Source organism: Diabrotica virgifera, chromosome 9 (assembly GCF_917563875.1).
Source record: "Diabrotica virgifera virgifera chromosome 9, PGI_DIABVI_V3a".
Taxonomy (NCBI): Eukaryota; Metazoa; Arthropoda; class Insecta; order Coleoptera; family Chrysomelidae; genus Diabrotica; species Diabrotica virgifera.
In genome coordinates, this window is record NC_065451.1 from 107,612,189 (window position 1) to 107,629,481 (window position 17,293).

At 35.8% G+C, this 17,293-nt stretch overlaps 1 protein-coding gene across 1 annotated transcript in view; it reads right to left on the minus strand.

The window, feature by feature from the left end:
* Positions 1 to 17,293, minus strand: part of LOC126892733 (titin-like) — a 291,000-nt gene that overhangs the window by 25,663 nt on the left and 248,044 nt on the right. Inside the window, exon 4 of the mRNA XM_050662370.1 lies at positions 11,796 to 11,958. Within this exon, the coding sequence (XP_050518327.1) occupies positions 11,796 to 11,958 (163 nt within the window). The remainder of the gene's footprint in view (positions 1 to 11,795; positions 11,959 to 17,293) is intronic.

Here is a 17,293-nt window from a genome sequence, read left to right on the forward strand (position 1 = left end):
AACAAATTACTGCTTGTGCATCACCTTGAACTTATTCCTGATCAGACAGGATTATATGTCGACTTCCGCCAATGGTTCGTTATCGAACCATTATTTTCAAACACGAGATTTGATGACTCAGAAATTATTTTTTTTGTATTTTTATAACAATTGGTGTACATATAGGTTAAAAAAATAATGTTTTAATTTATTTGATCACAAAAGTGTTATGCCGATAAAATTACTACAGTAAAAATAAAGTTGCGTCAAAGGATTGAAAATGTCGGACATTTAGAAAATATTTTTGTGATGAAAGCATGAGTTTGGAAACTAAACAAAATTAAATTTAGTTACACTTATATCTTCTGGTTGCTTAAAAAATACAAAGGTTTAAAAAAAATTAATGAATTGCCAAAAAAAAATTCTACAAAAAAATGGTGCGTTTTCGCACCTTTGGCGCTAAATGGGTTAAATCAGCTCTACCTTTCCTCGCTAAAAGGGGGATTAAAAATAAATATATCTAAAACACAGTTGATGGCAAATCTTGTAGTCAGCGAATATATACGCGAGGAACAAGATCCATAGACCAGATGATGGCTTCTAAATACCTAGTTCATAAGATTCTCCTAGGAAAGGATAACCAAACCGTTGCGCTTCTCCGTCGTATAAGACTACATAACTTGGGCAGCCTTCAGCAAGCTGAACCATGTTTTCAAATCGCATGATAAAACCCTTTAATTAGAAAGTTTTGCCATGGTTGACTTACAGAGCGGAAACGTTGACCATGACAAGGAAAACAGTGCAGAGTCCGTGTGTCTCAAAGGGCGATAGAGCGTCCTATGCCGGGCGTTTCACTACTGGATAAGAGCGCAAATCGCTAGCTACGAAAAAGATCAGGAATGGCTAAAACAGTAGAGAGAATAGCAAGACTGAAATGGAACTAGGCAGGTAACGTGGCTGAACTGATGGATAAAGCGGATACTGGAGTGGAGACCAAGAGATGATGCCCACCGAAGCCGAGGTCGTCCACCAACACGTGGGATTGATGATCTAAAACGTTGTCATAGGAATTGGATGTAAGAGGCACAATATCAAAGCAGATGCAAAATTATGAGGGATATCTATGTCCAGCAGAGGACAAGCGATGATTGAGTGATGATGCTTTTGGAAGAAAAGTGTACTCAAACGTATTTAACGTATGACAAAAGAAGAAACCTATTTTCCTTCTAGTTCCACTGACCGTTATCGATAGTTGGATATCGTATTGCCTGCCATATTCCTGTCCCATAATATGACCAGCTTGCGTCTCTTGATTATATTGACCAGTTGTGTTGTTTTCTTCAGTCCTCTTAGGACCTCTTTATTTCTAACTCTGTCAACTCAGCTTATTCTTAGTAGTGGTCTGTATACCCACATCTCAAAGGCTTCCAAGCGTTTAGTAGTAGCCTCACTAAAGGTCGATATTATCATGCAGGTAGCGATTCCAGCACGTAGCGTTTAGTTTCCGAAAAATATGACTTAAATGGTTTTAAATATGAACAATTGTTTAAACACAAAATTCTGAGCTCATTGGCAGACCAATTAAATTGAACAAAAACTAAGCTGCACGAAATTCAACCTAACTTATATCGGCTCAATATGTCATCCATGAACAGGAATCAGTTATTCGCCGACTACGAATAGGGCATACACGTCTCACACACGGATACCTTATGGCGTCAGAAAACCCTCCAGTATGCCATTGCTGCAATACTCTCCTTTCCATTAAACATGTAATAATGGACTGCTATCAGTATGATTTCTCTAGAAAAAAATTAAAGTTAAACGGGAATCTAAAAGACATCCTCAGTGTTCCAAACGTGTTCCTAAAATTCTCTTCTCAGTGTTCTTAAAATTCCTAAAAGAAACACGTGTATTCCAACTAAACTAACCAGTGCACAGTGTTTAATCACTATTTGACTTCACCAATAAGAACTGATCATACGAAATGTATATTTATTTGTATTTATAATGTATGTATAATTTGTATCTATAATATTGTAAACTGTTCCCGTGTCAATAACCAGTAGCTGTCGAGACACGTTAGTTAAAAAAAATATAAATGAACAATAATTCACACTGTCTGGAACGTATCGTATTATCAAACACCTCTTTGTAAAATCAGGTTTTTCGGAGACTACACTATGTGCTGAAAACACTACGTGCAGGATAATATGCTACGACCTTTAAAGATCTCTACATATTATCATGCACTCATCGTTTCCAGCACGTAGCGTTTAGTTTCCGAAGAATATTGATTTTAATGGTTTTAAAAAATATGAACCATTCATCCTGTTCGGAACGTATCGTATCAGACACCTCTTTGTAAAATCAGGTTTCTCGGAGACTGCGCTACGTGCCGGAAACGATGAGTGCTTGATAATATGTAGAAACCTTTAGAGTTAACGTTTTCACCCTACACAGTAGCATAAAAAATTTAAAGCAATAAGATATTCGAACGTCAAGACCAATACTAAGATCGTGGCTGTAAGATATGTTACTCATATTTACAAACGTACTTCGGGTTTATTTTACTCGGCTTTTAATGTATACGATTGGATCTTAGCACTCATTAAATTACTTTCGATATACACGAGTTTCTCGTGTCGTGAATAGATGGAACACGACTTCTACGGAACCCAAAAAGAAATATGGTGAATGAATAGAGGATAAAGAAAAGACATGATCGAACAAATAAAATAGAAACACATTCAAAAGGAAACATGAACACACTACCGTCGATCTCTATTTGCTGAAGGTGGCGATAATGAACTACCAACACTTAAAATGATGACAAAAGGAGAAATAAACTTTGAGGAAGGAAGAGGAAAAGGAAGCATTAAGAATATTAAAATATATAATATTACCAGTCAGAGTACAGTAAAGTACAGAGGACAAGATTTGACCAAACACCTATTGAAAATAATCCAAAAAATAATAAAACACACTAGAATATCACAAGAATGGAGGTCGAGCGTCATAATACCCCTCTTCAAAAAGTAGAAAAATCGGATCTGGGCCATTACAGAGAAAATAATTTATTAAACCTACCATTACAATTAACAACTAAAGTAATAACAAACAAACTGAATAAAATTAGGTACAATCCGACAAGCGAGCGGTGGCGGGTGACTGCTCGAAAATACACAACGAGAAATATACAGTGGAACCCCGATAAGTCGGCCCCCGATAACCCGGAACTCCGGCTAACCCGGACTGATTTTTATCAGACAAACATTTCAACAATAAAAATGTATTGCTGTTACAAAATCTCGTGAACCTAATTCATTCATTTGGTGACGTCAATATACGAACGAAACGATTGAATCCGACATTACTGAAAATATCAGGGTGCAGATGGGACCCTGTCGCGCAATTCGCAGCAAATAAAATAGTCGTATGTTTTTTGCTTCATTTTATTTCGGTTATACATACGCATTTTCAAGGTTCACGAGGTTTTGTACCAACTCTATGTAATATAATATTTGAGAGATAATGGAACCGGATTGAACTACATTTACCATAGTAAAAATGACTCATGGCACACCACATTCATTGTGGTGTTATCGAAAACAGGCACCTGTATTATCCTTTATTTATTTGAAACTTTCTTAGCATTGTTTAGAAAAGACTATTAAAATTGTTTTTTTAACAATGGTCTTAGTTATCATCGTTATTAATAACATAACATCAGAGACGGTATTGTGTGTAGTAAAGTCGTATTGTTCGCTTCGGTTTTGTAATCGTTCGTAAATTTATTCAGATTTTGTGTTTGCGTGTCTTTTGTCTATAAGGGCAACAAAATGTAAAAATGTTGTAGTGACAGCGGAAAAGAAACTAGAAGCATTAAGTAGAATTGATAAAGGTGAATCTTGCAGCATTAAATTATGGTGTCGGTACATCTACAGTATCGGATTGGAAGAAAAATGGAACTAAAATCGAAGAATTTTTTTCAAAATGATAACAAAAGACAGTTTGGACAATCGGTGCAAAGCTAATAAAGCTAAGAATGAGACATTTGACGACGCTTTGTTTGTGTGGTTTTGTGTGGAATGCGAACGTGGTTTACCAGTGTCTGTGTGACAATTATAACGGAGTTTATCTGTAAGCATACCATATTTTATTAATTTTTACCATTTTCTCCGGCTAACCCGGATTTTCGATACCCCGGATCGGCCGCGGTCCCAATTAATCCGAGTTAACGGGGTTCCACTGTACACTACGAGAAGGTCACCCACTAGCTATCGCTTGTCGGATTGTATAACATTAGCAGAAGGACAACAAGGTTAAAATAAGAAGATAAGCCGAAATACAAAAATGAAAATCTTCAAAACGACAGTAAGATCAATAGTGCTGTATACTTTGAGCATTAAAGAAGTAAATAGAGAAAAGAAAAATAAATATACTGTCTATATCGTACAATGGAATTATAAAAATGGACGATATCGAACAATACGAAGATTAAATAAGAAATACGCAAAAGTCTCAGTTAATATACGTCAGTAACCTTAGTAATATAACCTCAGTAATAACCATAAAGGACAACTACATGATGTAAAACAATTTCCTTATAAAAGAAATTTTATGATAACAATTTCTCCTATTCGTTATTTAATTGGACATCATTGTTAATGTTTTATTGTACAACATGAACATTCTTACTTCGTCCTTTACATAATATGTGAATAATAACATGTATTTATATAATGCTCCAATTATTTAAGGCTAATAAAATTTATAACGAGTTGTGGCGAACCAAAATTGTCGTGAGCGACATTCTTGTTTTTTATGTAACATTTCTCATATCTCTATAAACTTCGCGTGAGAGGACGAGGTCCCCAGCATTTCACTGACTTTATACAACGGATATTTTTATATTATTATAGTAGATCATTTTTAAATCCTGTATTTGTCAGTCTGTTATAAATAAAAACTTTATTATTGTTTAAACATTTCGATTATTTCGCCATTTTTAATAAGCACAATTATACAGTGCTAGTCAAAAGTTTATATTTACAAAATTTGAAAAACAAAACAATTAACACATTAAAAAAAGTTGAAAAATAGAAATATCTTGGTACAATAATTATTAATGAAAATAGTGAATATATAGAAGAGACTAAAGCAAGAATGGAACAGGTAAGAAATACTTTTAACAAACTGAAAAAAGTATTCTGTAGCACGGGTATTACAATTTCTTTAAATATAAGGACAACTTGTATATTAGTGCACCATACGAAACCTACATCTGAATCTTATGTTTGTGCGTCACAGTGTTGTCATACTATTTTGTTTATTTCTTTTTCTTCTTTTCTTCTTCTTTTTGTGTAGACATGACTCTGTCTGTTTTTTCAATGTGCCTCTAGTAAGTTGTCGTTCCATCATTTTCGTGATCTTCCCACTGATCGTCTTTCTATTGGGGAAGCGTCTCTCGCTGTCCTGACTACCCTATTTGTTGTCATTCGGCTTATGTGGTCTCTTCATTCTATTCTTCTCTTTCTTACCCAGTTATTATTGTTACTCACCTTGCATCTCCGTCGTATATCTGTACTTCTAGCTCTGTCCCATAGAGTCATACCATCGATCTTTCCATGAAACAATGCCAATGAAACAAATAAAAAGAAGAACTTCTGTTGGAGTGTAAGTAAAGAGAGTGATAAACTCCAACAGAAGTAAGGAAAACGCAAATAACTAGATGAACAAGAATGAAGAGAGAGTGAGGTGGCTTCTACGTTGAGAAGCCGAAGTAGGAAAATATTAAGAAAAAGCTGAAGCAGTTGTAGGGGAAGGATAATGATAAGATGATGAAGTTGAAGAAAGGGGGATTAAAAGGGATAGAAGTAGAAGTGGGAAGAGACAGAGGCAAACTGAATAGAGTTGGCTAGCAAGAGATGTAAGAGAACAACTTGACACTCAAGGATGAATACGGCTCGTTCGCATGCCTGTCGAAGAAGAGTAGCTCAAAGTAGATAATGATGACTAGTAGAGGTAAATACTAAAATAAGAATAGTGTACTGAAAATAAATAAAGATGAATAATTGCTAAAGAAGAACAAATTATATAAAACTAACAAATCATGGGCGCCAAGAAAATGATCTTCGATCACTCTCCCAGGTATCTTAAACTGCTGTCAAATATTAAATATATAAGTAAATGTAAATATAAAGGGAATAAGAGTAAATTATGTACAAAATAATAAACATTTATTAAATTTAACTACCAGATTTTTAACAATCTCTGAGTTAGATCAAATTTAATTTAAGTAACGTGACTCTAAAATGACAAAGTTATACAAAAGTTATACAAAAGCTATATCTATCTAAGATAACAACAATAATGTTACCTGTTACCAAATTTAAAACCTCCTACTTACATATGGGGTACAACTCACATGAGACTTCTTTACCAAATGGTTATAGTACGCTTGCTACGTACAACTAAATTAAAACCCGAAAAATATGACTAATATAAATAAATAGGCAAAAGCCTGACGAAGAGAAAATACAATAATGAATAAGCAAAGTTAAATATACAAATGAATGAAATAGATTGAAGTTACGATAAATATCTAAGCAAATGACTTGAATTGACCGAATAAATGAAGATACGTAAATGAATACCCAAATATCTGGGAACAAGCAATTAATTTTACAACCTAAATTTACATAATGAAATGAAATCGACCAACCCAACCCAACAAAATAAAATAAATACCTTATTGGCAAATATGTCGACCTTAACGTACAATACCGCAGGATTATACGTAAGTTTGGGAACTTACTAAACTTACATGTATATTAAAAACCAATAAGTACCTACAAGCTAAATCTGAAAGAAAAATAATTAATAACCATAATGCATTAACCAAATGTCTGTGATATGAAACACCATATACAGAAAGTTTCTATCACAAAACTCATTGTTCCCAAACAATCCCAACTGACTTCTCGAAAGGTTGCTGCCGCATACCGGAAAATGAGCACCATGGTGGTGCAAAACTGTACCCCCTGTAAGTCCAGGTGAAAAAAGTGAAAGTGAAGCTGAAACGCTACAGCTTGCTCCCAGGTTGACTTACTCTAGCCGGAATAGGTTCCTCTCGGTGGGTGAGGGTCTATGACTTTCCATGTTTTTTGGTGTATTATTTCCCCAAAAGGCGGATCTCTCAGTTCTTCATTACTGTTTTCCTCTATTAAACACTGGATGGATTCTGGGAAAACACTGTGAAAGCCATGCACATCCTAGGGAACTTTATTTCCCAGTAAAGCCTTACTACTTAACCCTTATCCGGGCAGGGTGGGTCTAACAGGCCCGAGACGCCAATTCTTTTATCATAAACTGATAAAAAAAATTTTAATAAGTTTTATGCATCACTGAATTTGTTTAGAACTATGTTTCCTTCAACATAGTCATGAGCTATGCCAAATATTCATTACCATTTTTGAAATTATTCTAAATGACTAAAAATTGAAATTGACTAAATCTTTGTTACAGAAGTTAATCTGGCAGTCAGGTAATGTTTTCGTGGATTATCTAAGCGACCTTTATGATTCCGGAAATCCAATAATAAAGTATAAACCTGTAACAAACAATGTAAACATCTCTTTGGTGTGAACATCAAATAGATGCTTACAATAGGTGTTATATCTATCCTTAATGAATTATAAATACTGATAATCATTGTTGGAATGCAATAATATTGTTAGGTAGGTAACCTATACATACACATATTTTGCTATCAATCGTTTGATATCGATGTTAGTGTCGACAACTAAGCACCTAAAATTATATTTACAGTGAAAGTAGATAGTGCGAATAAAATGTCCCGAAATTTATCAGCTGCAGAACTAAAGATATTGCTAATAATTTATGGGATTTCGATGATGAAGAATCTCCTGAAGTAGGTGGCATTGAAAGTGACTCTGAAATTCAATATCATTTTTCGGAAGCAAGTGAAGAGGATGATCAGCAAGTAATATTGAATGATAATGAAGAAGAATGTGTAGCTACAAGTTCTTAGATTTCAGAGTGTGTAAGTTTTAAAACTAAGGATGGAATAAACTGGAAGAGTCAACCACAAACGACAGGACGTATGCGATCTTGCGACATAATAAAAAGCAAAACCCACAAAGTAATATTAGCCCCCGGTCAAAGTGTAGATGATCCTGTTGATTCCTTTTGTTTGTTTGTGGACGAAAAAATTGTGAACGAAATAGCGAAGTGTACAAATGAAGAAGCCGAAAAGTCCTGGGGATAGAGAACTGGAAATATTGAGACTCTACAGAGCTATATGCCTTTATTGGACTACTACTAACTGCAGGGCACATGAGTGCCAACATCCATTAAACGATTCAAAAATTTGCTAAGATTTGTTCGATTTGACCATAAAGACACCAGGTCTAAACGAAGAAGGAACGAAAAATTAGCAGCAATACGCCATGTGTGGAATCAAGTCAAACAAAACTTTCAGAAATACTATTTACCAGGAAAAAACATAACAGTAGATAAGCAACTTGTAACGTATCCACGTAGGTCTCTTTTCAAGCAGTATATGCCTTCAAAGCCAGACAAGTATGGCATGAAAATATGGCAAATCCTTCAGGTAGATCGCACCCTCAAGGTAGATCGCACCCTCAAGGTAGACCGCATACTATAGTAGCACTTTTTATTAATCTAGACAATTTAAAAATGACTTTAGTAAAAAATTAAAAAAAGAAAATTAGAAATATATGGGTAAATATTAATAGTACATTCACGAACAGTGGTGGGCCCAACGGACCCGAGTTGCCCGGTTACGTAAGTAAAATGTGTTGCCCGGATAAGGGTTAAGAGAAACATTCCGCCATTTGGGTACTGTGACCTACCTATTCCGGGCCCACAAATCAAGTCTTCTTGGATTTCAAGGGTTTCAAGGGTTTTCATCTCCGCTGTTTCGAGCAATATTTTTGTCCTCTCTGTGTCGGGTCGTGTTTGGGCCACGCATGTCATTATTGCTTTAACGACTGTTTTGTAAATTGTGCCTTTCATTTATTTTCCGATATTTTTATTTATCCATATTGTGTCAAATCCGATATCGGCTGGTAAAATGTTATATCCACTCTATTCTTCTTTATGGTGTTGAAGCCTGGACTGTTAATGTTGACTTAATGAGAAAGCTGGAAGCTTTTGAGGTGTGGCTTTTTAGAAGAATTTTGAAAATACCATGGACCCATCATATTACGAACGAAATTTTGTTGCACAGAATGGGAAGAGAAAGAGAAATTTTGACCATCATTAAAAAGAGAAAGCATATTTGGGGCACATACCTAGAAATTATAAATATTACAAATATCCTGGCTGAATAACATTCGCCACTGGATCGGGTTCAACACACAGACTCTTTTAAGAAAAGCAGAAGATAGAGACGAATTTGCATTGGACATAATCAACCTTCATTAGAGCAGATGGCAGAAGAACAAGAAGTCTAAGAGTTCAATAACCTTATTAGCTGAGTGCATGAGCAATCTTGGTGGCAAAAAATACAGATGTCGATGTTCTTAATGTAACCATTAGAATTTCCTTAAAGAAAAGTTGTTTTCCTTTAGATCAGTTGACAAAATTAATAAACAAGGATGACGTAATCATCTAACAATTCTACAGAGTTTTTAAATTCAATGGGATTGCCTAGATTTCCACAATTACTTCACAATTTACCATTAAAAAAGTGGGATCAGTTGTCTTCATGCTGCGTAACATTAATCAACCTCGACTATTCAATGGAACGGCTAGCTGTAAAAACACTAATGAATAATGTCATTTAGGCAACGATCATCAAGGAAAAATACAAAAGATAGAATATTTTCATCCCGCATAAAACGAAGATTTTACTCCATTCCAAAATTATTTTTGTTTGCCGCTCATCAAGTGCTCTTGCTCCATGATCTGACCTGACCCGTGTTGAGCTGCCCCCACTTGCAAAAATTAAAAAACAAATAGCCCTGATTTATGAGCTATTTATGAGCTTTCATATTCCGCAAATTAAAAATTTTGAGCTCGTTCCACTGAGCAGGAATTTAATATTTTAGTGGGGGGCTCTACTTAAAAGTACTGAATCGATTTTTGCGCCAGAATTACGAGCTATTTATGAGCTCTTGAAATGATATAGTTTCGATTTTTGAGCTCATCCCCTTCACCCCAAACAACACTTTTAATTGATTTAACTTAAGAGAAAAATGCTGAGAAAACTTAAAATATACCGTATTGCGGATATAATTCCTATAGCTTATATATATTCTAAAAATAAACTATTAAATCACGTGCATTTCGATTATTGAGCTACAACCCCTTTGCAAGAAAACCACCCTATCTTCCCGGCTTAAGAGAGAGTTGTACTTAAGATGCATTAAATTATTTATTTGGCGACTACATAACATTTAATAATTTATGAGCTCCCAGTCACTTGTGGGGTGGTTTTCTTGCGAAGGGGTTGTACGTGATTTAATAGTTTATTCTTAGAATATATAAGCTATAGGAATTATATCCGCAATACGATTTATTTGAAGTTTTCTCAGCATTTTATTAAAGGGTTGTTTGGGGGTGAAGGGGATGAGCTCAAAAATCGAAACTATATCATTTCAAGAGCTCATAAATAGCTCGTAATTCTGCTGCAAAAGTCAATTCAATATTCTTATTTTTAAGTAGCGTGGGGGGCTGAATCAGCCCCCCACTAAAATATTAAATTCCTGCTCAGTGGAACGAGCTCAAAATTTTTAATTTGCGGAATATGAAACCTCATAAATAACTCATAAATCAGGGCTATTTGTTTTTTAAATTTTGCAAGGGGGGGCAGCTCAACACGTTTTCTGACCTGATAGTCGGAGAGATAGAAGCGGATTTTGCTCGTGATAAGTAATATGGACAAACTATACAAATATATGTTGAACTAGTCATGTACATTACTTTTCCACACGGGCGGAAACCAGAGCGGGGGACGAGGGTAGTTATAAGGTGTCAAAGTCGCGGTTTTTATTATTTTATTTGTGACGCTCATGACCGAGATAGTGCACCATAATTTGGGAATAACTAGGTCATGACGTAACTAAATAAAATCTCCAGGGGCGGAACGCTGCGTGGGGGCTGGGTTGAATATAAAATTACAAGGGGTTTTTGTGACGTTCGTGATCGAGATAGAGCACCAACATTTGGGAATAAGTAAATCATGACGTAACTAAGCAAAATATCCAGGGGCAGAAACTGCACGGGGGACAGGAAACGGACCCATGCTCGCTACCCTTAGTCCCAAACGCAGCGTTCCGTCCCTGGAGATTTTACTTAGCTACGTCATGATCTACTTATTCCCAAATTTTGGTGCAATATCTCGATTACGAGTGCCACAAAAAAAAAATTATAAATACCGCGACTTAGGCCCCTCATAACTACCCTCGTTCTTTGCTCTGGTTTCCATCCCTGGAAGATCTACTTAGTTACGTGATGACCTACTTATTACCAAATTTTGGTTCACTATCTTGGTCATAAGCGTCACAAACAAAAAAAAACCGCGATTTTGACCCCTTATAACTACCCTCGTCCCTCGCTCTGCTTTCCGCCCGTGTGGAAAGTGATGTACATGTACACGACTAATTCAACATATCCCCGTATAGTTTGTCCATATTACTTATCACGAGCGAAATCCGCTTCCAGCTCTTGGACTATAACCTAGGTTGACCCACCCAGTTCCATTGAGATAATAGTAGCATATTATGGTACCAAGGTAAAAATAGATATTTTAGTTAAAACATTACCTCTTTATTCCTTAGTTGGACTACGGCTTCATGCCCAAGGGCAAATTTTGCACTGGCTTGGCTGTGTGGTCCAACGTTAGCATATTCTACGGCAGGATGGTAGCCCCAGTCATCAGCAAAGTACTGAACGTCTTGCCTTGCGTCTTTGTTCTGTACGAAATATCTGAAATTTGTAAAAAATTGCTACATTTCGTTCAACTTCATATGTACTAAATGGTTTAAGGGGATGGCTCAAAATCTTGGTCCAATGCTATTTAAAATGCATTAATCTTTTTCGAATCCTGAGAAAACTAATAAATATTTTTGAAAAATTTAAACGCCGACTGAAAGATTACGTTATTAGCGAGGGCCAAGAGTCCCTTAGAATAAAAAAAGTTTTGTTCGAATGAAATATCTGAAATTGAATATCACACTAAATTTTCTCTCTTTTTTTTTACCCATGTAACTTATTAAAATAAACATTATAGAAGTTTTCAGGGACTTTCGGCCGTCGTTCATAATGTAATCTTTTATTCTGCATTTAAATTTTTCAAAAATACTTATTAGTTTTCTCAAGATTTAAAAAAATGAATGCATTTAAATAGCATTGGACCAAGATTTTGCGCCTAGCCCCTTGAAGTTTAAATAATTATGACGATCTGACGATCTAAAAAGATGTTGATATTAATAATAAAAACGAAATATAATAAAGAACAAAGTGGATTTTTTACACAAGAAATACTTTTTAATTAATGTTAATGACAAGAAGATATTTTTTGACGTTATTTTCTTAAAATTCTTTGACTCTTTCTTCTGAAAATAAGTTTATTTTGATGTTTCGACTTTCACTTAGGAACTCGTTCTGAAAATACAATTTTCGAAGTGAAAATCGTCAAAGTCTGTTAGTGGCGAAGACAAAATAAATATATTTTTAAAGTAAAATTGTGGCTTATTTGTAATAAAAATAGTAAATTGTAAGGCCATATTTCAAACAAAAAAAAAGACAAATATCACTGACACATTTTGCCATTAGAAATATATCTATAAAATAATAATAGTCTCCTTTTATACCGCTAGCAGAGCTTTGGGATTATAGCAGGGTATTCTGCTATATCTTGAGCATACGTTCCCTTTATACAGCTAGCGCCAGTTTGGGATTATAGTATGGCATTCTGCTATCTCTTGAGCCTAGGAAGGTAATATTGCCAGTGCTACACTTCAACTGTCTGTTATTTACTCTAGTTTTATCCAACGTCTTCATTTCATGCAGGCTAAGTCGACCTGAGACCTGTAGATATTTTAAAAATATCTAGATTTTTCGACGGCGCCGACGCTGGAAATAGATACCCAGTCTTCTGCGTGATAACCAGTCACTCCACCGCCTGACCTATATAGCGCGCCATACCTGCACAATACAAATCAATTCATCATCAACCTGTACACGTCCTTTGCTGAATACACGTCTCCCTCAGCTTTTTCCATCTGTCTGTCCTGTGCAGCTTGCATCCAATAACTGATAACAGGCTTCAGATCGTCGGTCCATCTAGTTGATTTACGTCCTCTGATCCGTATTGCTTCTTCTCGTGACCTCCACTTGACAATACGTTTTGTGTATCGTTAGTCTGATAATCTGGCGGCGTGTTCTGCCTAATTTCACTTTAGTGGCGCTATTCTTTCGACAAATTAAGTATAGATACAAAAAATGATGACATGTCATCTGCTGAGGTTAAAAAAATGATCCTGAAAATGATCCACAATTTGGATTAGGATTTTCTCTGTAGATATTAGGCAGTTGATTGGTGTCTACATTTTAGTTTCTTACATTTTTTGTTTTTGCAATGTAACACATTTCGAGAAACAGCCTGGTTTTGCAATTTTAGTGTTTGTAGGATTTCATCATTATTATAGTCTAACTGGTGACCTGTGTTAATGAAATAATCGAAAACAGCGCATGAGTTTTTACCATTATGGCAGTAGCTTTTGTTCTGGTAATACGCTGTTTAAGTTATTGACTTTTCTGTCCAATATTGGCTGTCCTTTGCAGCCTAATACAGTAGGTTGTAGATTATATTGGTAGTGTACATTCCTGGTGTCTTTTCTTTAACATGACAAAACAGACGTTTGTTATTAATATAGCTGTACCTACCAACTCTGATGTTAGTGTATGGTTTGAATAGGGCAGTAATTTTATTCGTCAAGTTTCCAACGAAATGAAGGTTTTGTATCTTGACTATGGTCCATCATAATGTGAGAGTTTGAAATTGACGACTGAATGCGCTTCTTTCCAATATATTTTAAATAAAGTAAGTGCTATGCAGGAGTCTTGCTTAGACACTTACTAATAGAAATTTGTCTAATAGTTAAATTTATTTTTTATTATTTTTCCATAGAGTCTTGAGAGTCAGCTTCAATTGCAGCTGGCGATAGGATAAGACAGACTCAGGAATCCCTGAGTCCTTTATTGTCCTTTATTGTTCATGATAATGTCTGGTACTTAAACTTAAAATAATCTGCTATGCAGACGATGCAATACTAATCTCTTTTAAGAATACTAAATTTTACAGAAGATTTACAACGTATGCTGCAGCAATTTAATATAACCGCCAAACTATTTAACACGTTAATTTTCCCAAAAAATCCCAGGGGGTGCGCGGTTACTTTAAAATCTTAAATAGAAACCCCATTTTGTATTGCAGATTTGGATTCCTTAGGTGAAAATAAGTAAGTTTTATTTGAGACATTTTTTAGGATTAAGCATAGATAGCACTATAATCAGCAAAAGCAATTTTTGAAATTATTTTCCCGCTCACAGTTTAGTGCTCGCTTTTCCATTTTAGTGAGGGCTCCTAAAACTGAAAACATAACTTTTTTGGTTTTAGGATCTAATCTTCATAAACCAATAGTTCCTCAAGATTATCTATTGGCATAAAGAACTTGATCATAATTCTCTTTGCCTTATCCCTATTCGGGGTCGGCTTCCCTAATTGCATTTCTCCATACAATTCTATCTTGAGCCATATCAATATTCATCCCCTTTACCAACATGTCCTGCCTAATCGTCTCCCCCACGTCTTCTTTGGCCTTCCTCTCCTACCCCTTCCAGGAATCTGCACTTTAGCAATTCTTCGTATTGGGTGATTAGCGTCGTCTCGACGTTGAACATGACCAAACGATCTCAACCTATGCTCTCTCATTTTGGCATCAATTGGTGCCACACCTAGACTTCCCCTAATATACTCATTTTTAATTTTATCCTTTTGTCACTCCACTCATCCATCTAAGCATTCTCATTTTCGCCACATGCATTCGTTGTTCCTCTTTCTTTTTCACTGCACAACATTCAGTTCCATACATCATAGCTGGTCTTATGGCTGTTTTATAGAATTTTCCCTTCAACTTCAGTGGAATTTTCCTGTCACACAGCACACCACTCGCTTCTTTCCACTTCATCCATCCAGCCCTAATTCTACTGCATGCATCTCCATATATTTCTCCATTACTCTGTAATACCGATCCCAGGTACTTAAAACTATTGCTTTTTACAATCAGCTCACCATCCAAAGATACCGTGTTATTTGTAGCAACTCCATCTTTAAATGAACATTGCAAATACTCCGTCTTTGTCCTACTAAGTTTTAAACCTTTTTCCTCCAAAGCTTGTCTCCACTGTTCCAGTTTTTGTTCTAAGTCTCTTTCACTATTTCCTATTAACACAACATCATCAGCATACATTAAGCACCATGGAATGTTACCTTTTAGTTTCGCTGTTAGCTGGTCCAAAACTAATGAGAATAAATAAGGACTAAGCACCGAGCCCTGGTGGAATCCTACTTTTACATGAAATTTATATCGCTCCCACACCTGTCCTAACACTAGTCGTTACTCCCTCATACATATCTCTCACAATATTTACATATTCACCAGGGACTCCTTTCTTATTGAGTGCCCACCACAGAATCTCTCGAGGAACTCTATCATATGCTTTCTCAAGATCAATGAATACCATATGAGCGTTTGTTTCTTTGCTCCTTTATTTTCCATCGACTGCCTTATAATGAAAATTGCATCTGTTGTTGATCTGTCCTGCATAAATCCAAACTGATTCTCGGATATTTCGGTCTCTTCACGTATCCGTCTATCAATTACTCTTTCCCATATTTTCATGGTGTGGCTAAGCAATTTTATAGCCCTGTAGTTTGTACATTGTTGTATATCTCCCTTGTTTTGGTAGACAAAGTATAGTATATATTATAGTATAGACTACTATACTGCTTCTCCATTCGTCTGGCATTTGTCCAACTTCCATAATTCTATTAAATAAACCTGCTAGTCACCTTGTTCCTGTCTCTCCCAATGCTCTCCATACTTCCCCAGGAATATCTTCTGGTCCTACCGCTTTTCCTTTCTTTATTTTTTGAAGCGCTTGAGCCACTTCCTCGTTTGTTATTTTGGTGACCAGTGCTGCTACTGTCTCCGTTGACTCTACAGGCTGTCTGTCAAATTCTCTATTTAATAAGCTGTCAAAGTACTTTCTCCATCTCTTTTTGACATCCTTTTCGTGAACTAGTATTTTATTATTTTCATCTCGGATACATCTGATCTGATTAAAATCTTTTGCTTTCTTTGCTCTCTGTTTGGCTATTTTATATATCTTCGTTTCGCCTTCCCTGGTATCAAGTTAATCGTATAGGCTTGAATACGCTTCTGCTTTGGCTTTTGCTACTGCTACTTTCGCTTCCTTTTTCGCCACCATATAGTTTTGAAGATCTGTGTCGGATCTAGTTTCTTGCCACTTTTTATATAATGTTCCAATAGTGCACCAAAATTTGGGAATAAGTAGGTCATGACGTAACTAATTAAAATCTCCAGGGGCGGAACGCTGCGTGGCCGACAAAGGGGTGGGGGAAGGGGTGAATATAAAAATTATAATTGGGTTTTTTGTAACGTTCCTGATCGAGATAGTGCACCAAAATTTGGGAATAAGTAGACCATGACAAAACTAAGTAAAATCCGCAGAGCCGGAAGCATATTTACAAATGCTCCTACACTACGGCACCAGAGTGCCGAAATCGGTTAGCCTTTGAAATACACTATTACGCTACAAACGCTCATAGATTTCGGCACCCATACATACATGACTGTGACTGTAGCAAATTTCGCGATATGTGTATCGTACCAGCGCGAGGCCGCGTGTTTTTGTCTGTTTTATGTTAGTATAGCTATTGTCGGTGTGAAGTACACGTGTTTGTTGTTACCAATACATCAAAATGGAGGAAGAATATGCTGAAACTATTAAATCCGTTTTAAAGTGTATTGACCCAGTATGTAAGATTGCGCTAGGCAACGTGATAAATGAAGGTAAATATACTGTGGAAGTGAAAACAAAATTTTGTGATGACTTTGAAAGTGAATGCAGAAACTGGATAAAGAAATATTCGATAGAAACACGTACTGATTGGATAGTTTCAAATACACATCCAAATTTACAAAAACTTCATTTTCGTAAAGATTTTGTTTGC